Here is a 25263-nt window from a genome sequence, read left to right as displayed (position 1 = left end):
ATCTCCCTCAAATTCTAGCTTAGCTGTGAGAAGTTGACATTTTCTAATAGAACCTTACAAAATATGGAGGCAGAACCCATCAAGAACCTAGCAATAAGGTTGCCAGATTTGGTAAGGAAATACAACATGCCCAGTTCAATTTGAATTTCAGGTAAATGACAGACGACTTGTTAATTATAATTATGTCCCATTCAATATTTGGGAAATGCTTACACAAGATTTTATTTCCTGATTGTCTGAAATGTAAATTTAGCTGGGCATCCTGTATTTATCCAACCTATAGAGGAAATGAAATCAAGTCAAAATAAAATTTTAAATGGCAGGTTTCTGACTTTCCAGTTGATAATAGAACTCCAGGATAGCAGGCCCTATGGTGCCCTAGTGCTTGCCTCCAGGATAATTAGACTTGAGCCCCAAAGGGTTAGCACTTCTTCACTGAGTGCTAACTTCTGAGCCTCTGTTCACTGAGCATCTTTTCACAGGGTGAGAATGACTTTATATCCCACCTCATGAAGTTAACTCCTAATCACATTTTCCCTTGATTATCAAGGTCAGCCCTTAGCCTGGAGCTTCTAGGAACCCTCCGGTGGCCTATTCATTTTCCGTTTCTTATCTGAGGGAAGTGTTTCATGTGGAGCCAAGATAACACTTGACCTAATCATTCCTGACTCAGGTTACTGGGTCTGTCCTCCTGTCAAGCCGTCTGGGACTCCAAAAGCCCACCGATTATAGGTAATAAGAAGGATAACTGAAACATTACGTACAGACCATTACTCATGCCCAGCACCAGCTTCACGGGCGTCAGTCTGTGCCTTCACACAAGGCCCCCTGTAGAAGCACTGCATTCTTGGTTTAATACTCTGCTGCCAACATTTTTGCAATTCTTAATAACTTATGAACAAGGGGTCCCCATTTCATTTACTATTGGTCACTGCAAATTATGTCATGGGTCCAGCTCATACTACAAAACATAGGCAAAATAGACGGAAAAAAGTTAGTGGCCTTCTTGCCCAGGCACTAATTTATATTCCTTGTAGCAGATATGGACTTAGTCTTCTCTCTTGGGTGAGCACTATTCCTTTGGCAGGGGAAACCTATAACACTTACACATTTCTTCCCACTGCTCCAGGCATGCCTGTGTTAAGAAAGACTTGCACAACTCAATCCCAGACATTTTATCTGGGAGCTTGAATTAACCTACGTATCTTTTCAAGAGTAGATATCTTTTAGGATGGCATTTAGTAGCTGTCACCATTCATCAATCAGCGATTATTGAGTACCTTGCCCTATGCAAGGCACCTTTCCTCGCTTGCCCCATCATCATTATCAGTCATCACAGTATACGTATTCAGTGTTCATCTGTGCATGACCTGGCACTGCCAGATGGAGTGTGCTAAGCTATTTTCTGTCAGTGAAACTAGCCTGGCTTTGAAAGACAGCCATTGTTGCCTTTGGAACAGTGAGTTTCTCCACATCAAAAAAGAGTGTGTCTGTCAGGTGTCAGAACCATGGGATAACTTTTCTGGCATTTGCCACTGTGAGATTCAGATTGAGATAACAATTAACCTACAAAAATCCAAAGATGATGCATTAGGTTGGCTACACATCAAAGCTGTCCTCCCCCCACATCCGTTGTGATCATCCTGTTGTAAAATCCTACAAAATCATTCCTCTTAACATCAGTGCTGAAGATAGCCATGTGGGTAATGGCACATAAGGTTGACCTTGGGAAGCCAGCTGGTGGGAAGCGATTCAGAAATCATGTATGTGAAAGTACTTTGAAAAATATAATGTGCGAAAGTAATGTAAATCATTGTTCTTCCTATTCATGGCTTATAGAACCTGTTTGGGGCAGTTTCAGAATCTCCCCTGCAATGCTAGCAAATCCTAATCTAATATACAACTCAAAACAATTGACAAGATGAAACAGCTCCAGAAACATAAGAGACCCTTGTGGTTGAAGTGTAAGACAAGATTTAATGTCTCATGCCGTGTACCAAGGCAGAACGCTGGATCCCATCACATCTTGGGGCCATCCTTAAGCAGAAACCTCAGAGAAACAGAGCTCCTTACCATCTGAGCAAACACTATAGTTCTGCTCTTTGCCAAAACGTTTTGAGTTAGCCTTATGGTGGAAGTAAATTCATTAAAATGTGCCGACAGCTTTTGAGCATTTTATTAATAAAACAGCTACTTTGCAGATATGTAAGGTCAAACATGTTGATATGAGGCAGAAAAGCATCTCTAGGTATACAGAAATGCAAGTCAAGGGCGGCCCTTGCTATGGTCTGTCCTGCCCATTTTTCCCACAGTTGGTTAAAAAACGATGGCTCTGTTGATATTTTTATCCAAGGGAAGTAGCCCTTCAGGGAACTGAAATATCTTGGATCAAGGAACATGCTCTTGGATTGAATTGATTTGAGCACAATGATTATCAAGAACCCACCAGGGACTTGGAAGCATGTGAATTACTGTGGGAAACAGTGTGATGGACAAGACAAGTCAGTGCCTTCAAGGGACTTGCGTTCTTTTTTTTTTTTCTGAGAACATCATTATTTAATTTTTTAAATTTTTATTGAAATATAGTTGATTTACAATGTTGTGTTAGTTTCTGGTGTACAGCGAAGTGATTCAGTTATATGCATATATATAAAAATATGTATATTCTTTTTCAGATTCTTTTCCATTATAGGTTATTACAAGATATCAAGACTAGTTCCCTGTGCTATACAGTAGGCCCTTGTTGGTTATCTATTTTATGTATAGTAGTGTGTATACGTTAATCCCAACAAACTCCTAATTTATCCCTCCCCCCACTTCCTTGGATTTGCATTACAATTGAGAGAAGAAATTGATCACACTGTTGGATTCTACTCGAATGTAATGTGATTCTTTTCTGGAATAATGTAATATTATCGCAGGTTGTACAGGACCACACTTCTCTACCCTTGGAACCAGATGCTTTGGATTCGGGGATTCATTAAATTTTAGAAACACAGTATGGTTCCTCCAGTGAATATCACTATCACCTCCAGTGTGACCTGGGGGAGCTCTTTGTAGTCACAATCTGTGATATTTCTTCAGTGAAACTGAGGGCTAGTCACACCCATAGGAGTAAGTCAAGTCTACAAATAGCCTCATAGCAGTTCAGGTCCGGTTTTAGCACCAAATGAGTTTAACTTTGAGTTTTGGGAACATTTCAGGTTTCAGAAGTGCAGATAATAAATTGGGAGCTGTGGTAGAGTGTCCTATAGAATAATGTAATCTCAAATACTTTTGGAATATACAATGACAGAAGTTCCATGAGGGCAGTGTTATTTCCCAAATACCCTGAATAATGTCTGGCACTGAGTAGGCATTCAGTCAATATTTGTTAAGAACATAAAAGCAATAATAAGAAATGTTAACTGTTATTTCATTGAATGTCTATTCCATGTCAGATATAGAGAGCTTCACACCAATGCTGCTAGGTATTCCTACTATTATCCTTACTTTAGGGATGAGGAAACTGTTTCTAGGAGAAGTCAAGTGACCCACCGAAGGCAACCTGGTGGCAGGTGATACAGCTGTGATCCCAACTAGGGGGTAGGGCCATGGCAGCTGTGAGCACACATTGGTGTCAGGCTGTCTGGGGTCCAAGTCCTCATTCTACCACTCACTGTCTGTGTGAACTCAAGCGAAAGGTTTGAAGTCTCTGTGCCTACATTTCCTCAATCGTAAAATGGGAATAACAATAATATTTACCTCATAGGGTCATTTAGAAATGTATGTAAAGTGCTCAGAAACTGCCTGGAACTAATAGATTCTCAATGAATGTTAGTGAAATCTGAGACATTAGGAGGGAGATTTTGTCACCTGGCATTTTGTCCAATGGAGTAAAGAGGGCTTTTAGCTATAAAAAAGATAAAACTTCAGATAGATTTTCATACAAGCTAATAATAAAAGAATAACCCCAATGCTACTATAATAAGCTAAGAATCCAGTGACTAAGTCACAAAAGAAAATCTGGTGGTCCCCATTTGGTTTAGGTGTTGACAAAATTAAATAACTTGTAAAAATTACTAGACTGAGAAGGAATACCCCCTTTGTGTGATAAAGGGGCTACATCTGATACGATCACCATCAGACTTAATGGTGAAATTTTAGTAGCTTTTCCCATTAAAATCTGAAGCAACACAAGAATCTGTATATCATCTCTATGATTTTATCATGTTTGGGAAGTGCTAGCTAATGGAGTGAGACAGCAAATATAAGAGATTTATTTAAGGAAAAGGGAAAAATATGATATTTATAGATATTGTGAGTGCTTAGAAAATGGTGGAGAACCAATTTATAAACCTAGTACTGAATCTAAAGTTTCTATAATCTGGCAGGATACCAAACAGATTATTTAGTAGCTCATCCATAAGTTAGCAATAATGTGAGACAATAGAACGGTAAAAAAAAATGTCCCTCAGAGTAGGAAAACAACAGCAGCAATCATGACAGCACATCCAGAACAAAACAGGGACAGAGATGGGGAGGAAGCTGTGTGTATAAAGTTGATACTCTCCATAGAATTTATAATAGAAAAGAAAAAGGAAAAGAACAGAAAAACTCTAAATGTTCCATAATATGAGAATGATTAATTAAATGATGGTGAAATTCCAAAGATAGTAAGATAAATTATGTGCTCCCAATGTAAAGTCAAAAGTTTAGAATATTAAACTGTATTCTATATGGATCCTGATTTCAAACTTATTTTTTACACGGAAAAAATGAGATAAAGGCATCAGAATGTTAATCATTATGAGATGTGGGATTATAGGGGATTTCTATTCTCTTTTTTATACTTTCTGCACTTTTCAATGTTTCTACAAAAGGCAAGCACATGTTTTATAATGCAAAAAGTTATTCAAAAGCTTTGAAGGAAAAAATTAATCCCACAGCAGTGAGTTCACCTACCTAGTGTTACTTTTCTCCCCATAACATATACTATTTTGTGAACTTTTATTGCTGATATATAACTTAAAGTAAAATAAATAATCGCTTATTTACTGAAAATAGCCAGATCTGGTGTTTAAAATATAGAACAATACTATTTACCTTGTGCTTCATTGATTAAAAATAATTGAAATTCTGCACAGAAGCTTTAATGATTTTTTTTTTCATAATGTCTTCCTACAAGACTTGGATTCAATTTCTGGAACAAAAAAAAACACCAAGATGTACAAGATGGCCCTGGAAGGTGAAACATCTATTTCATTAACTCTTAGAAAAAATAAATTACCTCACTTCCTTTATTACTGTAGTAATTAACCCACATTTGTACTGATTCTGACGAATGCTATGTATTATTTATTACTCTCCATTTGTGGTTTGGTGGTCAACCTAATGGGTATTTTTTATTTTTGTGTGTGAAACATTGAGGTAGTTCTCATCTTCTCTTCTGACAACTTCTCACCAGAAGAGTCAAAATATACTTTTAAAAAAACCTGAAACAATATAGACCACAGGTGAGCACAAATTTTAATTTAACTTCCTTTGGCCTCTATTTTATCTTATCCGCTTTAGTAAATATGTAATATGGACGGATTACATGAGACCTCCTGTCCTTTGCACAGAGGTTAGCACGTAATAGTTGTTCACTATACGTTTGTGGGTTGGATGGAAATGAGAATAAAACCTGGGACTTCAAACTACTGTCCCCACAATCTCCTTTCACTGGGACACGTCCCTCCCCCAGCAGGGTCTCAGCAGAGTTTGGCCCTCATCTGAAGGGCCAAAAAGAAAGATCCAGAGCAGAGATCATCTGGACAACACCAAACATTTTCGGAGTGCTTGCGCCATGCCTGGCTCTGTGCTGAACTTGGCCAAGTGTGAGCTTTTCTGATGTGGAGCTGATTTCGGAGCCCAGAGCCAGCACAGAACAGGCTGCTCCCTCTCCAGGCCAGGCCCCAGCGTGCCTGTGGCTTTTCTCAGTTTTGCTGCCCGGGAGTCCTGCCGCCGCCTTCCCCCTAATCCCTACAAACCGGCAGTGTGTGAGGAGGCTGCCAGCACGTCAAGCGGGTCTGCAAAATGCAGACAAATTGCTGCTCTTTATCAGAGGTCCGGACGAAGGATTCAGGGAAGCTCTGAACTGCATACAGGATGTTGGGTTTCTCGGTTCCTTTTTCTCAAGCTCAACTTTTATAAATTCCGTGTTTTGAGTGCTGTGTTTTGCCACCAACGTCCCTCCTTCTCTCCCTCCCTTCTCCCCTCCCTTCCTGAAGACTTTAGAAATAAAATCAGATCTCTTTATTGATTATTCTCACTGGTTAGGAAAAATACACAGCCTGTTTGGTCCTTTGTGAGAAACATGCCGTCTGTCCTGCTCTCCTGGGGACATTTCCTTGACCTTGTCATTACCAACCTCTCCGTAATCTCAAGAAGCCCCCTCCCCGATCCCGTTTCCAGCTCACTCTCTGCCATGGGCCAACAGTCCTTCAATCTCCCCAGACCACGAACACTGATGCCCACTCTGTCTCTGTCTCCGTCTCTCTCTTCCCTGATCTCCCTCCTATACTACCTGGCCTCCCAAATCTTCTTGCTCTTCAGAGCCCACCCTGGGCACACTCTTTCCCCACGACCTTGTATATGTGGTTTCCTCTTTCTGGAATGCTCTCCTTATCTCCTTCAGATCCTTGCTCAGATATCACCCCTGGGAGGCCTTCCCTAACCATTTATCAAATTGCGGTACTTATTCTTGCTTGATGGTCACCATCCCTCTTCCCTCCCTTATTTGTCTCTGGAGCACTAATCACTAGCAGACATGCTACACATTCAGATATGTTGCATCTTATAGACAAAACATTAAAGGAACAGGCAGAATTATTAATCCTATTCCCCAAAGTTTGATGACCCAGCCAATGTGGGTGACTTTGGAATCCCACCTCTCCTCCTGTTTCCATTTCCATCCACCCTTGCATGCCACTGCAGCTCTTAAGCACAGTAAGGGACTAAGTAATCTTAGACTGGGTGTTGACATACTTGGGGATGGAGTTCTGTTCCATGTGAAGAGGTCCTGGGCTTCTTTGATCAACAGCAGTGACCTCGTAGTCCATCACCCTCCTGATTCAAGTCTTGCCCTCTTGTAAATCATTTCTCCCATGACTGCCAGTGTTATCTTCATAAACATATGTTTAAATTATCTGAGGGTAAGCACTATTTTTCAGGCACCGTGTGTGAATGCCATCCTCATCCTGGATGAATTAATAAAATCAGCTCTGAGCTCAAAGGAAGACCCTTGGCCAAAGTTGTCGATTTGCATCTGGACTTTCCCTCCACTCCAGGACTGCTGGTATCTGACTGAACTCCCAGGGCTGGGACTCCAACTCGTCCTCTCCTTGTCATCCACTTAGTGCTGCTTTGCTTGTCACACTGTGTGTCAGGAAGTGACCTGCATGCCCGTGGGAACCTGCCCTCTCCCTGGGCCCCTGATTTCAGTGAAGGATTGGGGTTTTCCTCTGTATGAGAATTGGAACCTCACTTTGTCCACAGTCTGGCAGCACTGATGAGAATCCTCCATTCTTTAGGTTAAATTTAGGGAGAGCTAGACTTTGTTGAACATCTGGGAAAACAGCTGGACAGACAAGTTCTAGACCCACTACTAGAGCCAACTTAAAGGCCTTAGGAGACCTTAGACGGTGAACACCCAGTTCTCCAGAAGTTTACGAAAGACCATGAGTGTTTGTGTGCGGAGAAGTATGAGAGAGGGTACATACTTAGATGACCCCACAAATTATCACTGTGACCCAGCCTTTCTGACTAATTATTTTTTTAATGTTTATTTATTTAATGTGTTTATTTATTTATTTATTTTTGGCTGCATTGGGTCTTCCTTGCTGTGCACAGGCTTTCTCTAATTGCGGTGAGAGGGGGCTACTCTTCCTTATGGTGCGCAGTCTTCTCATCGTGGTAGCTTCTCTTGTTGCACAGCACGGGCTCTAGGCACACAGTTGTGGCTTGAGGGCTCTATAGTGCAGGCCCAGTAGTTGTGGCATGCGGGCTTAGTTGCTCCATGGCATGTGGGATCTTCCTGGAGCAGGGCTTGAACCCATGTCCCCTGCATTGGCAGGCAGATTCTTAACCACTGTGCCACCAGGGAAGTCCCTGACTAATTCTTTTTTTTTTTTTTTTTTTTTGCGGTATGTGGGCCTCTCACTGTTGTGGCCTCTCCCATTGCAGAGCACAGGCTCCAGATGCTCAGGCTCAATGGCCATGGCTCACGAGCCTAGCCACTCTGTGGCATGTGGGATCTTCCCGGACCGGGGCACAAACACGTGTCCCCTGCATCAGCAGGTGGACTCTCAACCACTGCGCCACCAGGGAAGCCCCCCTGACTAATTCTTGACTATACATTTCCTCTGCTCCATTTCCCATCTGTATGATCCAAAGATTACTGAATTCCTCTGCATCTTAGGAATAGGGATAATAATACCTACTTGATGGTGTAATGGTGAGGATCCAATAATAAGATGCCTAGTACCTAGGAAGAACTCAGTAAATGCTAGTCCTTCCCATAATAATGCAAACTTTTAGTTGATGGGTTGATTCCCTGGGTCTACAACAGCTGAGCAGTTCTTATACCTGAAGGTGTTCAGGAAGGCTTGTAAAGCAGATAAACCTTGATTCCTGTAACCCTCACCCCCCTCTCAGAGCCTCCTTTCCTAGTACAGGATTCTACCAGCCCCCAGGGAGTCTCCAAAGCTTCAGGATTTTCTTAGTTATATTGAAGTATAGTTGATTTAAATATTGTGCTAGTTTCAGGTGTACAGCAAAGTGATTCAGTTATACATATATATATATATATGTATATGTATTTTCAGATTATTTTCCATTATAGGTTATTACAAGATATCAAATATTGTTCCCTGTGTTATACAGTAAATCCTTGTTGCTTCTCTATTTTATGTATAGTAGTTTGTATCTGTTAATCCCATGCTCCTAATTTATCCCTCTCCCCTTTCCCCTTTGGTAAACATAAGTTTGTTTTCTATGTCTGCAAGTCTATTTCTGTTTTGTATATAGATTCATTTGTATTATTTTTTAGATTTCACATATAAGTGATATCATATAATATTTGTCTTTCTCTGTCTGACTTACTTCGCTTAGTACGATAATCTCTAGGTCTATCCATGTTGCTGCAAATGGTATTATTTCATTCTTTTTTATGGCTGAGTAATATTCCATTGTATATATGCACATCTTCTTAAGCCAGTCATCTGTTGATGGGCATTTGGGTTGTTTCCTTGTCTTGGTTATTGTACATAGTTGTTTTTCATTTTCCTTCATGTAAGGTGGCTGCCCACTGTCCTTCATTCCTCAGGGCCCTACTGACAGGTTGGCCAGCACCTCAGTAAAACAGTGCTTGGTCTTCATGGCTATGCTGGTTTGATGTGTTCTCATTGCCAGGGATGGTTTCATTTTCCACAGTGGTTTTTGAAGGCTGAGAGCTAGAGCTCAAAGGTGTGGACCTCTACTGAGGGCCACATGCAGCCTGGCCCTGCCCTGAGTTGAACAACTCCAGGGGCACCAGCGAGGGGGTATGCAATGCATCAGCCCTGTGCATGCCTGTTGTGGGGCAGGGGGAGCTGTACGCCATGCACTGTGTATCAATAAACCCTTGAAAGACTAGAGGCTTCTCAAAGGTGTATAATCTAGTAGAGGACTTGGTTAGATATGTGAAAAGATTGTTATAATGCATGGTTTTAATCAAGATCTGCAAAGGGTATCATGTGAGCAGAGAAGAGACACGTTTAGCCCAGTCTGAAGTGGTCAGGAAGGCATCCTGAAGGAGATGAACCTCGAGTAGTAAAGGATGCATAAGAAAAAACTAGGGAAAGGACTGGAGTTAGCAAAGACACAGAGTCAAGACACAGACAAGACACAGCACAATTTAAGCATAGAGCTACCAATCGCTACCTCAGTTGCTAGGCCTTAAGATGAGAGAAAGGGACTGGGAGAAGTCTGGAAAGGAACTTGAAGCCAAGACCCAGATTAGGACTTTGGGTTGTAAGGCAGTGACGTGGAGCCCTCAATTATGTTGACGAAAAGAAGAGGATCTGCACATTTTAGCACGTTCTGTCCAGCTGTAGCATGGAGGATGGACCTAAGGAGGGCAAAAGAAAGGCAGGAGGCTGCAGTAGGCCAAGGTAGCAGCTGTCATGGAAGTTGGAGAGGCCTGGACCAGAGCAGCAGCCATTGCCTTTTCAGCTAGCATTAGTCCGGCCATAGATGGTCCACTATTTGGAAGAAAAGCAATAGGCTCTATGTTTATAAGTGTAGCCTGTCATAGAATGTCAGAGAACTTTCATAGAGGAGGTAAAATGAAGAAGCAGACAATGGACCCCCTGATATTCTTCTCTTATTACATTTCCTGATGGTTCTGGGTAACATGTACATGTCCTAGGTCTTTGGTCTTTGCCTGTTTGCTAGAAACACCTGACATTTCTGAAGGGGAACTAAGACAAACAGTTACTGTTAGAAGCTATAAAGTGTTACAGAATGCTGAGGGATGTGCTGTTATTTGTTTCTGCCCGTGACAGAAAGGGAAACCTTCCTGAAAAAGGTTTTTACAATTTCCTGGGTTGAAAAAACCCAAGGAAGACTAGTAACCAACCACTAATGGGGGAAGGGATGTCTCATTCCATATAATTCTCAACATAGCTGCTAGACTTTCTTCTTGCTAACTTCCATATTTGAGAATGCTTAATTGTGTAGAACCAAGCTTCCAAGCTCAAGGATTCAATGTTAATGGAAATTTAATCAGCTGGCTTAACAGTTAAGCCTACCGTGGACACTTACTCTTGGAAAGTACATTGTCTTATATTTTAATAATTTTAAAAACGATCTGAGAAATGGACCCTCACAGACAGACCTCTCATCTTCCTCTCCATCTGATCAACAGAATGCAGCTTTTCCAAGCAAAAGCTGTATCTATAAATCATTTTAAAAGAAAAGAGTGTAAATTTAATTTTAAGTCAAACCGTTTTCTCTTTTATAGGCAGTTCACTCTTTGTGCTTCTTTATTTTCCTTACCAGCATCTTTCACTTTAGTGCTTTAGAGAAGGAGTATTTTATTGCACAAGGCTTCACCAACATGGAGGCCTACAAGCAGTTATAAAGAGTGGGTTTAGATCATATATATTAAAAATGATAAATCATTTTCCAGCCTTCCATAACATTTTATTTTCTCTGCATCTTTACCTCTTTCTGACTCATGTACCTGGGCTGATTAATGCCCCATCTCCCCTGTTACACTTTAATCCAGGGCCTGTGTTTCATTCACCTGCCAATAGTGATCACCAATAAATTCATCATGCAGGATCCTGCTAGTGTAAAAATGCCCATCAAAAAGCAGGCAATTCTGAGTCTCCATTTATCTGGTACCCTCAAGACTCACATGGTTCCACAATTGGAGCTGCAATTGCTCATTTCTTCATAAGCATGGGCTGGGAAAATGAGAGAAGTATAATTAATGCATTCAAGGGATCCCACTGAATCAGCAAGCCCCTTAAAGGCACAACAGACACAAATAGGCAGCTGCAGCTCGCTGGAATTCAAAACAACAACAAAAGAGCTAGTTAAATATTTGAATAGCTGAAGTATATGTCTATTCATTCCCATGGAAATTGCTAAAATAGGCTGTCCCTCCATCTCCTGAGGAGTCAAAGTCATTGAAATCCCAAAGCTTTTCATCCTGTCAAACTTGCCTTTGAAGAGCAGGACATTTACATCTCTATAACAGGCCAATTCAACATTAGTGGTAATAAAACTTGGGGGCATGGAAGGACTCTAGAATATGGTACCCATTTACTCAGGCCTCTGGGGACACAGGAGTGACTTACTGACAATTAGACTACTCTTTTGCCCCATCCCTGTATTAGTGTGGCATCTTACAGTTGCAAATGTCTCGAACAATAAATATACCATCCAAGAGTAAATACCAAGCTCTGGATATGGCTTGATCCAAGGCCCAAACACTGTGGCTCTCTTCTGTTGGATTGGCTTGACTTGGAGACAAACTTTTCTGTCATGGTTGCAGCAAAGATGAGTTCCATTCGGTCCTCCCAGATGTCCATCCAGCAGGAAAGAAAACATAACTTACGTCAACCTTTGTACACACATCCCAGGCTTGGTTTTGATCAGACTAACTTTAGTCACATGCCGATTCTTAAGCCACGCTGTGGGCAGGGAATGGAATTATGCTGAATTTTTATGCCTAAGGCATTGGTTCCATCTTGAATCACATTGGCTGTCTAGGGGTAGGTGGATAACCAAATGAAAATCATGATCAGTGAGCAGGAGGAAGTGGATACAGGGTGGCAATCCAAACAGTGATGACAACAACAAATAAACAAATAAACAAACTAGAATATTCTGCTCAGGACACCGTAACACAATATCACTGATTGGGTGGCTTAACAACAACTTTCTCACAATTCTGGAGCCTAGAAGCCTAAGATCAGGTGCAGCTGGTAATGTTCCTGGCGAGGGCCCTCTTCCTGGCTTGCAGACAGCCACCTTCTCATTGTGTCCTCACATGGCCTTTTCTCTGTGGCTTGTGGAGAAAGAAAGAGAGGACACCAGTCTTATGAGATTAAACCCCCACCCTTATGGCCTCATTTAACCTTAATTACCTCCTTAAAGGCCCAAATACAGCTATATTGGGAACTAGGTCTTCAGCATATGAATTTTGGGGATATAAAATTCAGTGTGGAACACAAGCAACAATGATAACCCCCAGCCGTGCATCTCCGATTAATCCTGTTTTAGGTGGGCTTTTATCCACCAGGAGTCAATTGTTTTTATGATTTTATAGTCTGCGAGTAAATGTGCTTAGGTAGCTTCTAATGGATGCTGTGAGGAACACCCAGCCATGCATTCAATCAGGTTGCATCTACTTAAAGGCCATGAATTAAGGGACCAAGGAAGTTCCTGGAGACTGACATTTAGTTATGATTCTAGGACTATGAAAAAGTTTGAGAATCACCAGAAAAGAGACCTTGTGCCTTTTTGGAACTCATCCTTCAGAAGTGCCTTTAGTGAAAAGTTATGAGCTCCACAATAAAGGTGGAGACTTGAGACTACAGAATCAGACCCCCTGACATTTTGAATAATAGTGATGTGGTCCAGCTTAATCGCCCACACGTTCTATCAGATCTGGCTGCAAATGATCTTTGGATGTTAAAATTTCCTCTCAAATAATGAAGATTTCCATAGTTTGAAGACTCTGCTACATTACTTAAACATAATTCCCCAAGACGAGCTCTGAAAATGTGATAAACAGGAACAGTATCTTTGCAAAGAAGACATGGCCTTCTAAGGGAATTGCTTGCAAGGTTACAACTCTGATTTCTTAATGTGAGTTACAACGAGCTTTTAAAAACTTCTTGTATTACTTTATCATGAATATTTATACATTATGTATTTATGCACACACCTGCATATGCTTTAGAGAGTACATGTGTGAGCATATATTCTCTTAACTGTACATGTCAGTCTTTTTATAAAATAAAAGCCTGATATTTTTATAGATAAGATTACCTTTTAGTAAGGTTCACTTGGAACTTCACTATTGTATCAGTCAGAATAGGCTAGGTTACGGTGCAGAAACAAATAACCCTTAAGACAGAGAAGATTATTTCTCCTCATGCTCCATGTACAACACAGTTTGTCCAAACATGAGACTTCATGGCTCATGATGATAGGATGAAGAGGAAGTGGAAAACCTACTACTAACTAGTAAGTCTTCTGCCCAGGAGTAACACATGTCATTTCTGCTCCTTTTTCACTGGCAAATGCAAGCAATGTGGATTGGTGATGGTAGTGGTTGAGGGTGGTTTCCAATCCTCTGCTGGGCCAGGAAGGAGAGGGGGCAGTGTGGTGTCTAACACAATCGGGATCCCATGTCACACCAAATTGGGCTCGTGATCGAAGAATTCAAAGGTGAAAAGTTGGAATTTGTTCACCTATTCATTCAATACATCTTTACTGAGCACCTGAAATGTACCAGGCACTGTGCTCAATGTTAGAAGTACAATGGGTAGACAAGATAGAAATATTCTTGTTATTCGTAGAGAACCTCCAATGGGGAGAGGTTACAACAAGTAAGTAGATAATTAAAATTCAGAGTGAGATGAGCTATGGCAGGCAAAGAACAGTGTGCCTTGGAAATACAGAAAACAGTAGTCGGCATAATAAAGGCTCCTACTGTTGTCTATCTCTTGCTTTCCAGCTCAGTCCCTACTATTTTTGTGGGCATCTCATGCCCTGTTTTCAAATCATTCTACTTGGACCCAATCAGCAATTGAAGTATTTGCTAAGCAGCTACCACGTGTAAAGTGTCCTGCTTGACACTGTTGTAACTGTTAGGAAGCTTATGGAAGAGGGTGAATAAGAAGATTTCTGTTTAACTCAGAGTGCTTAAAATCTAATAGGAGCAATAAGACTATATAAATATTAACACAGCAGAGAATGTGGTATTTATCACGAGACGAATCACCTAAATGTCAATGGGGGTATTTCTGATTTGCGGAATGGAGAAATGCTTGTGATGAAGTGAACTTTAAGGTGGAGTTTGTTGAATAAAGGGGATTTAATGATAAAAAATTGAGGTTGAGGGTTACATTTCAGTAGGAAAAATCAGCTGGTGCAAAGACACAACATTTGGAAGCTCCGCATGTGCAGGGACTGTGATTACTTTATTCTTTATTACATCCCCAGCACTGTCTTGTGTCTTGTATCTATCAGGTGGTCAAAGAATAGTTTTTCAATGAATTAATGAAGAAATAGGAAAATAAGGCATGCTCATTTAAGGAATGCAAACTAACAGTTTAACTGAAAGCTGAGGTATTTTAAGGCAAGTCATAAGTGATAAAGCTGGGGTCGGGTCAAGGTTTTGAATGCCATTGAAAATTTTCCTTACCCTTATGTTTATATAATACCAGAGTTTATGGAGGTGTCACAGACACATCGGTCCATTGATCCTAAAACAGCCCCTTCAGGTAGGCAGGGGGTAATTATTGCTCTGAGAAAGGACTCTTAGAGAGACCAAGTCACTGTGGGGTGTCTGTCAGGAAGTGGAGGATCCAAGACTGGAACCCAAGACTTGGCGTCCACATGCAATTCCCATCCCTTCATACTGCATTGCCTATCTGTTCTGGATCAGAATAGCACTTCTTGGTGTTTGGAAGCAGCAGAAATGACAATATCATAGATGTTTCTTGCAAAATATGGGAAACTGAGAGAGAGGGACCAGTGATAAGAACATTGGAATAACATGAGAGAAGACTAAATTCCTGTAGTAGCAGTGAGCTTAGACAGGCTAGGATTTCTTTTTAACAGAGCTACAAGATTTGGGGATAAATTCCACTTCTGCTGGGCTATGGCTTAGGCCAGTGTTTCTTAGTGTCGGCATGATTAATGTTTTGGGACTTAAGTTCTTTGTTTTGTGGGGACTGGCCTGTGTATTGGTGACTGTTTATCAGCATCCCTGGCCTCCACCCATCACATGCTAGGAGCACAGCCTCTCCGCCTCACCCCTCCCATGGTGACAACCCCAAATATCTCCAGACATTGCCAAACTTCCCCTGGGAGGCAAAAGTCATCCCCATTCAAGACCACTGACCTAGCCAGTCAATTTTGATTTGTTTCCAGAAAAGCAGTGGATCTTAAAGAGCACATTGGGCATTTAGTGGGAAAACATGAAGGAAAAAAATGCGGTTTCATCTTATGGATTTGGGTTTCCTCCACTGACAGTGTGTAAACCACCTCCAGTGATATTAAGTAGGAAGTGGATGGCCAATAGTTAATTCATATGACTGGTGCTGCATTTTTGACAATGAGTTTTCATTTTGTTCTGTTCATGGTCATTTCATTCAACTATTTGTATTCAGCACCCAGCTTTATAAGTGTATATAATCCTATTATGTTCTATTCGATTATGGGAGCTTCCTAATAGAAGAGCACAAAGTAACAACATTAAATGAACATCTTAGCTATTGTGTCAGCCTCTCACATTTCCTGACCTTGGCTGGATTTAAGAGTGTTGGTCGGGGGTGGTGGGGGGAGAAGGTTGACAATGGGTCGCTGGAAAGAAAGACAAAGGTGCATGAAGCAGGTCACCACATTCCAAGATTGGAGAGAAGAATTTGGATATGACTGAAAATATTTTAAAGTGAGATGGCTAGAAATGCTGCCATCCTCCTACTCTTTCCAAAATTCCATAATAGAACCACACACAAAAAAAATCCTACATGGTGCTTTGCATTAGCTGCAGCAAATGTTGGTTTAGAGGAACTGAAAAAAGAATTGGCATGTTATATATATATATATATATATATATATATATATATATATATATATATATATATATGCATAAATATGAATATAACTATGACTTTATAGCAGAAATTACAAAAGCGTTTTCAAATGCATGTTATGTGGCGACAGTCCTCGTGCAAGGAAGAGCAGAGAGCACATTTTGACCTCACTCGGTGACTGGGCACAAGACACAGGTCTGAGCAAGTCAGTTCAGGTCTCCGAGTCATTGTTTAGGATTTCCATGGAAATGAAAGCTCAGGGGAATTTGACATAAAGTGTTTGCCAGCCTTTCTGGGTTTGTTACTCTCTTTGAGGGCCACTAATATCACTTCTCAGATGATGAGTATCAGCCAATTTCCCTCCCAAAAGACTTGCTCTGAGTGCTTACCAGTGTTGCTTTGCAGAGAGATGGGGGTTTGGGGATGAGTCTCAGGCAGTCATTCCCTCAATGTGAAGACAGTATTAGGGAAATTTTGTGTGTGTACAACCAGACATCACCTATCTTCCCTGCAGGGAGCTTGTGACAGCTGAAAAAAATTGTTTATAGAGTGTTTTGAGCTCTCACTGGGGTGGTACCACAGAGGCAAAGCTTTGATATGCCTCTTTCATCTCTTTCAACTATTATTAGTAAACAAAGGCTCTGCCTTTCTCAAAGTCCCAAGTTTAAAACTAACCATTAGGAGTCCCAGGTTCCATTTTTTACCCACTCAGAGAAGATCGTGTGACCTCCTTTGTTAAAGAAAAAGCCTTCAGAGTTTACAGTAGATTAAAAAAAATCCAACACTTTGTACTGTTTAACCGTGAATGACTAAGATGTAGACCAAATGAATTTTCTTTGAAATATTCCACACGTTCAAATGAAAGAGGGTAGTAGTTGGCAACGTTTTGTCCTCAAAATTAAATGTTTGAAATATGGGAAGGGGACAGTTTTCCACATTCCGAGCAAGTCTATTTCATCTACTGCCACTTGAGGCTTCTGAACTTTGTCTGTAGCATTTAAAAATCATTTGAGTCTGATTTTATCTTTTTAATGCTGCAATAGAAGCGGACCAATTTTCCCTAATTAAAATAACATCTAATCTCTAGTAAGTGTCCTAGCATCTAGCAAGTAATCAATAAGTACTGTTTTTCAAAAATTGCCTTTGCAGAGCACAGGCCCTTCTTGCAAGACGAGGAAATAGTGACCCCAAAGCATCTGAGTAGGAGGAAATCTAGGCCAGTTGACTGAGTGCTTTTCTTTAAATTGCACATGATCTCACATTCCCAAAATACCCATGCTCAGGAAAGCTATATAAGGCCATGTGGCAATTTATTCCCAGTCATATGTGCCTGATGGTTAGTACTATAGACTGCTAGGGCTCAAACGGGCCTTCAATGCCACTTCTCAACCTCTGTCTTCATGGAGTAGGAAGCAGAGCCTATGAGGGAGGGAAGTGACTCACCCAAGGTCATGCAGTTCATTTCTTACAGCATCTAGAGAGACCCTGCGCCTGACATCTGATCCAGCATCTTTATTACACACTCCTGCCCAGAATGCTGGGTTCTGGGTATTGCTCACTTTTAAATACTGTCTACCATGAGATTCCATGGGAGGGCCATAAATGATTCAAGAGGGCAGCAAATATGCTTGCAAAATATTGTGGTTTTTACGTTGAGTGTATAATTTGCATGTTGGTATTTTCATTACACTTGCTGTACTTCATATTGTTATGCTTTTAAAAATGGTTGTTCTCATGCATTCATTCAACAAGTATTTGTTGAGGGTCTGTACTAGGCACTGAAGGTGGTGGTGAACTACATAGACAAGATCCCTGTAGCAAATCCTGTTGGTGCCCCACCAGGTCCTCCCAAGTCCCACCATCCCCATGCTGGCCTCCGTGCTGGCCCCCAGTGTCCTGCTGCAAATACCTGGGAATCTACCCCAGTGCTCTCTCTTAGCAGAATGACAGATGGTAGTTGGAAGGTAAATGACCCAACTTCCTCATGTTTTGGATGGGAAAACTCTGAGATGCATTCTACACCCTCTCCCCAAGCACCCCAGGGATTTGAACTCTAGTTGTCCACAGTGTAACCTGCTGGATAACGCATCCACTGCAGGCTTCCCTCACTCCCTGTGTCACCGGCTCACTCCCCCTCTAGTTTTCCTGGATCCCTTCCTACTAAACTGCCTTCACTTGAATCCTTGTGTCAGAGTCTGTTTCCAGTGGGGGTGTGGGGGCTGAGCCTCTTCTAAGACAGTCACTGACTTTATGGAGCTCCAGTTCTAGTAAAGGATACAGACAAGAAATAATACCTGAAGTGAGTCAGCTCCTTTCTTGGTACATACTGAGAAGGAGGAGATGATAGTTAGTGAGAGGGGCTGAGAGAGGCTCGGGTTAGTGGTGAGGTCGGGGCTCCTCTGGGGTGTGATAGTTGCCCTGAAACCCGAAGGATGAGAGGTGGTGGTTAGGCATGAGAAGAGCCCGAACAGAGGTTTCTGGAAGGAGGCAAGGAAGCGTGCGGAGTGAGCAGGAACAGGAAAGAGACCGCTGTGGTCATTTCACAGGAGATGGGGGTGGGGGACGGGTGAGGCTGAGGGAGGCCACATGGTACGGGACTCTAGTCATCATCAGGAGTTTACCCTAGATGCAAGGAGAAACCTTTAAATGATATTAAGTAGGGGAATGCAATAATCTGACTGATACCTGAAAATAATTACCCCAGCAGCTCTGCAGAGGAGAGATTCTGGGGAGGCAAGAACAGAGCAGGAGATGAAGGAGAAGGTTGCTATAGAAGTTTAGGTGAGAGAGGAAAGATGGTTACCAGCACCCAGGTTCAAGTGTTGATAGGGAATATAATCATAGAATTGAAATGCAGAGTACCTATGCATTGATATCTTTGTCTCTGAAACCACTTGTATGTACTTCAGGGGTTCTTAGCATTTTGAAATGAAGTAGCTTTGGAAAATCTAATGAAATCTGCGGAGTTTCACACTGTGGATTTAAAAATGTAGATATACGTGGAACACAATTATGAATTTGTTATGGATGGGGGATTTAGAGGTTATGGAGTCAGTTAATTTCTATGTGTACATGTGTGTATATCTTTCCCTTTGTATCGGTTAGGATAGGCTCTCTACCATAGTAAAAAAGTCCTGAAGTGGAAAATGGTTCAAACACAATAGTTTATTTCTTGCATATGGATGAAAGTTGGAGGATAAATAGTTCAGCTTCATTGGACCTCAGGTAGAAGAACTCAGTTTCTACACTGTCTGCATTCACCAAACAATACTGGGAGAATGAGCAGAGAATTTCTTTGCTATCTTCAAGTCATAACTTCCAAGTTTACCATAATCGTTGTCTTCAATCTTCCTTCTGGACAAGTAGAAGGGGAAAGAGCGTGGGGTAGCATACATGTATAAGTCATCCAGCCCAGGAGTGGTATTCAGTGCTCTTCACACCTTCCATTGGCTGGAGTTTAATAGTATGGCCACGACTAACTGCAGGAAGGGCTGGAAAATGTAGTCTAGCTGTGGGCCCAGGGAAAAAGAGTGAAATACAGACTTCAGAGAGCAGCTGGCAGTTTCAGCCACAAAACACATATTTTTCTTTAATTTTGTCACACTGGAGGTCTTCAGTGTGCCTTTTCTTAAGAACAGTGGACATAACTCACATTGGAAGTTCGAGGGAAAGGAAAGTATGGAACCAATGAAGGCTGGTCAGGAGAAATCCAGGACCCTTTTTTTTTTTTTTTTTTTTTTTTGCGGTATGTGGGCCTCTCACGTTGTGGCCTCTCCCGTTGCGGAGCACAGGCTCCGGACGTGCAGGCTCAGCGGCCATGGCTCACGGGCCTAGCCACTCCGCGGCATGTGGGATCTTGCCGGACCGGGGCACGAACCCGTGTCCCCTGCATCGGCAGGCGGACCCTCAACCACTGCGCCACCAGGGAAGCCCTCCAGGACCCTTTTGAACTGTGATTTTGGGAACTAGTTTAACTCAAAGTGAGCCCTCTTCTTGGTCTGTGGAGATGGGACATATATAAAGGTTGTGTCCTTAAGTAAAAGATTAAGTTTAAATTGAAGTGGAAACTTGGCCCCAAACTACACTATTCTGTGCCGAGGAACTGGAATTAATTTGAAGCAAACTATTACTCACTCCGATTATGTGTCAGTTGGAAAGAGAGATGATTATATTGTCCACAAAGCAGTCCTTTGCATCCATTTGCTTTCCACTGTAATGACCAGTCATCCTACTTTGCGTGGGGTAACAGGCAGTCGGCTCACCCAAGCACTTATGGAACCTACTCTGGGCTCAACACTTTTCCTGCAGCAAGGAGCCCACAGCTTCTCTCTTATGTGTCCTTCGGGGAGTGGGCCACACCCACTCCCCGAAGGAGAGGAAGAAGAAGTTGGAGGTGAAGTGCATTTCTGTCAGTGAATCATATTCTCCCATTAGCTTCCATCATTACAGATGCTTTTCTTGGGGGCAGAGTGTGATGAGTTTTGCCTTAAAATATAAAGAAATTTCAATAATTAAAAATATATATATATATATAAAAAGAAATTTCAATTGAGAACATAGCAAATTTTAATTCCTCCAGAGTTAGAAGAGCTGCTTTTCCTTCTAATATACAAAATCAATTTTTTCTGAAACTTACAAAAAAAAATCCAGAAATGGCATTCTCTTGAGGTCAGAGACCTTCTAAAAATCACATTTAGTGTTTGTACCGTTCAGCACCACAGGGAAGATTAAGTTTCTTCCATGTTGCCTGTTTCTCGCTCTTTCCTCTGATTCTCTCCTTTGCATCATAAATATTCCTTTTCAACCCCCTAAATTTTAGTGATTTCCTCTGAGAGACTTTTGAAAAGGAATCTTTATTGCTATTTATTTTATTTAGAGTCCCATTTTAGAGCTGTTAATGTGTTAATACGCTATTTTCTTTTCTACATTTCTCTTCTCTGGATGGGGAAGATTGAACTTTCTTCAAGAAGAGATGGATTTAATTGGTTAATTTCATAATTTAGACTCTTTGTTGGTCTAGATTCCAAAAGAAGGAGTTCCTTTAAGCTCGCTGCAACTACATTTGCTTTTGAAGGAGGCCTTTATGTTGCAGTGAATAAAGTGTCTCTTATTAAGTAGAAAATAAATGAATCTTTGGCAGGACTCTGCTCCCAATGGGTAAAACATCACAGGAAATTGAGAAATTGTTTCTTTTTGGCCTTATGGGAAATTTTTGCGGGTGAAATTTAGTACCACGGTTTTAAGACTACTGCTTAAATTCATCAAGAAAACGTCGAACAAAGGACAGTTTTTGGAAGGGAGACGTATCAGTGTGATGATGCTTTGCCTAATCTGTTAAATTTTCCAAGAACTCTGGCACATGGTCAAGAAGATTATAGTCTCTCTTACATAATAATTGTGTTACTGTTTAAAAGAACTTAGAAGTATTTTAGCAATTTAGGAATAAGTTTGTCAAAAGTTAGCCTTGTTGGATATCCTTTTATTTGTACCTACAAAAAAGGGTGTTTTTTTATGTGTCCAAGAAGAAATGTGTCCCAGCTGCAGCATCCAGCTTCTGTTCTCAGTTGGACTCTGGGCTCTGCTTAAACTTGAGCAGATCCACTTGGGACACTAGACCTGGGTTCTGAGATCCAGACCTGAGCCCCAGACACTGGATGCCTCCCTCTGAGGCTTTCTGCACATAGTCACCTTATTTGGGAATTATGCCCCACACCCATGCTGTGAGTTGAACCCCTTGCCTATTTTCCTGCCAGGTTCCTTGGAGACACTGGGCAGCATCACCATGTGTCTTGTAGTCTAAACCCAAGAATGTCCCTGTTCATTTCCGATATTCCCCTCAACTTGCAATCGATCGCCAAGTCCCCTTGATTCCCCTAAAGAGGCCGGACAGCCATCCCCTCCCCGTCTCTGCCCCACCTCCCCACTACCTGGCTCAGGTAACTATTCTCTCAGGCCCTGGTTTCTCCAGCAGCCTCTTCAACCAGTCTCTTGCCCTCAGTCTTTCTGTTACATCATCCTGTTTCCATCCTGCAGCCACTTTCTTTTTTTTTTTTTCTTTTTTTTTTTTTTTTTGCTGTATGCGGGCCTCTTACTGTTGTGGCCTCTCCCGTTGCGGAGCACAGGCTCCGGATGCGCAGGCTCAGCGGCCATGGCTCACGGGCCCAGCCGCTCCGCGGCATATGGGATCCTCCCAGACCGGGGCACGAACCCGTATCCCCTGCATCGGCAGGCGGACTCTTAACCACTGCGCCACCAGGGAGGCCCTACAGCCACTTTCTAAAATTAACTGTGATTATGTTCCTTCCTGGCCTGAAGTTGGTTGGTTGGTTTGTTTCTAGGGCCTACCTGCAATTTTTACCATAGATTCCAAACTCTTAACCTGGCCCTTGCTTATGTGTTTCAGCTTCTTTCCACTTTCCAGCTTCATCAGCCCCTTGACGAATGCTTCCCTCTCTAACCAGAACTGGACTATTTACAGTGAGAATGTCCTCCTCTGCTTTTTCCCATTCTTGGCAAATTTTAATCTATTGTCCAGAAGCCAGAGAACCCTCCCCGCTTACCTGCTCCCCCCCACCAACCCCGCTTCCCAGATTCAGCCAAATACTCCTTGTTTGAGTTCCCATACACCCCGGTTGTACTTCCATGGGAGTTGATCCTTGATTGTAAACTCCTTGAGGGAAGACCATACAGCTCTTTGTATTTGAATCTTCTGCTATGCCTGCTGAATAAATAAATGAGGAATGAATGACTACTTTTAGTGCTTTTCTATATATAAGATTGAATCCTAATTGTAGTGTTGTAAACTTTGGCTAATTTTGGCTAAGTATTTTGGAGGATTGGAAAGGCAACTAAGAAAGAATGGAAAAACTGGATTTGGCATCAAAAGGCTGTGGCCTTTGCTAAGTCTGTCGGCCTCTCTGAGTCTCAGTCCCTTGATAAGGAACTGGGACATATTACAGGGTTTGCTTGAGGACTAAGGGAGAAGTGTCTGAGGTGGGGGAGGCATTTTGTGAATTATGATGACTGCACAAGTGTTACCTGCTTTATTCTTATGCTTTTCATACCTGTAGTTCTCCCTACTGCACCTGTGTCAAACACCAGCCTAGGACACGTGGGGGGTGAGTGGTGTCATGCGGCACAGATGGGAGGGGAGTATTTATCAGGTCTCTGTTCAGTTAGGTGGAGACCTACTAATGGCAGGATGGACGTCGGAAATGGTTCACCCTTAGCTTTCCCATTGGAAATACACTCTACCCTCTTATACACTATTGGTGAAAGTAAGACCTCATGTAGTGGGAAAACAATTAGATAATGTGCATTGAGAACCTTAACAATATTTCCCTCTTTTGACACAGTAATTCCATTTCTGGGATTTATCTTGACGGAATGATTCTGAAAATGGGGATGGGAGCACCTAAGACATGCAAAGATGTTCATTACAGTTGTGGTTATGATAGTGGATGATGGACAATAATCTGAATCAGGTAACCAGTGAGGAGTGCTATGGCCTTGCCCTTCAGTGGGTTCTCTGTAAGACAGAAACATGATTTTGAAAAAATACTCAAGTGAAACAAAGAGTCCAAATATTCAATCCACAATTTAATTAAAACTATGTAAATCAAACAAGTATAGAAAAACAAAAAGTGACCAGTAGGAAAATACACTCCATTTTGAAAGAGACAAGTCGTAACTAAGAAATCCACAGGCACAGCCTGGTCTCGCTACACTGAGGACCCAGTGAGTGAGGTCACTTTCTTCTGTGCAAACGAATCTTTCTTTGGCATTGGATAGAGGCCAGACCTTCCTCCTGCCTTTTAAAATCTGGAAGAAAGCATTCAGAGGAATACCAATCAGAAGTAAAATTGGCTTAGAGCTGAAGTTGTAGAATACTAAGAAAGGAAAGGCTAAATGTACTTGAAAAAGATAGTAATCATGACAACTTTGTAAGGTATTTTTGAGTGTGCAAAGTGTTTTCGTATGTATTTTTCATTTCGGTGGACTCTTCGCTTATGTAGCTTTTTATCCTGCCTATAAAAATCACTACAGATGTAAGGAGCTGAGAAACAGTTACTACTTATTTGGGCTCCATTCCCTTTATTGGCCTCTTATCCAGGGATTTCCCCGCTGTGCAGAGTTTACTTTGAACCCAGCGGAAATTACCTAGAAGGGAACAGTCGGGCCCAGGAAATAAATAGACATTGTGTCATTATTCACTGGAGGACCTCCAAACATGTGGCACACTTTTTCCCACACGTGCCTCATGGAACCTTGTGTTATAAAGAGGCGCAGAGCTGCTGGGAGCTGCCCACCGTCACACAGCAAGTCAGTTGTAGAATTGTGATCCCCTTTTTTCCTCTTGAATTCCCATCTAGCCCAAGTGTCAGTTCTCCCACAGGGTTTCATGTTCCTTTTTTGTACTGTCTGTCTTAGCTCCAGAAAAGATCTGTTTTCTTTGATTATTTTCCCATATGTCTGTGGTTGAGAGCCATGGTGCATTTGTTGAATGCACTGTGTTGTTTTCATCCCTGCAGTTCCCTGTTTGATGATTCGATACTTAGGGAGAAGAGAGACAGTGAGAAGGAAAATCTGCTCAATGCCTTTAACCCTAGGTTTGGGCCATTTTTCTCAAAGACAAGCTCTTGCTGTCTCTTATCTTATTCCAACCTCCATGTTCTCAGGATGAGAAATAAATCTTTACACAAAAACCCAGGGGTTAGTTTCCAGGTGTTTGAGGGGAAGCTTCGGTCCCCAGTGGAGCTTTTTGGGGCAGTTTGTTATTTCACTAGGGACAGTGCTGAACGCTTCTGGTTTAAACTTCTGTTTCGAAGTTTATTTTATGTTTTGTTGTGGTTTTCAGATTTCTCATGGTTTGGATTTGGGAAAGTAAAATCAAGACAAGGTGTTGGTAAGTAGTTCCTCC

At 41.7% G+C, this 25263-nt stretch overlaps 1 protein-coding gene across 4 annotated transcripts in view; it reads left to right on the top strand.

Moving 5' to 3' along the window:
• NTRK2 (neurotrophic receptor tyrosine kinase 2) overlaps window positions 1-25263 on the top strand; it is a 381797-nt gene that overhangs the window by 184761 nt on the left and 171773 nt on the right. The window contains exon 15 of one of the 4 annotated variants that reach the window (XM_060101678.1): window positions 25201-25248. The exons of the other annotated variants lie outside the window; for them this stretch is intronic. Coding sequence (XP_059957661.1) covers window positions 25201-25248 — 48 coding nt within the window. The remainder of the gene's footprint in view (window positions 1-25200; window positions 25249-25263) is intronic. 4 annotated transcript variants of the gene reach the window in all.

The sequence above is a fragment of the Mesoplodon densirostris genome, chromosome 6 (genome assembly GCF_025265405.1).
Source record: "Mesoplodon densirostris isolate mMesDen1 chromosome 6, mMesDen1 primary haplotype, whole genome shotgun sequence".
In the NCBI taxonomy this organism is placed as follows: domain Eukaryota; kingdom Metazoa; phylum Chordata; class Mammalia; order Artiodactyla; family Ziphiidae; genus Mesoplodon; species Mesoplodon densirostris.
The sequence above is the reverse complement of the archived record's forward strand: the minus strand, read 5'-3'. Positions and strand labels throughout refer to the sequence as shown.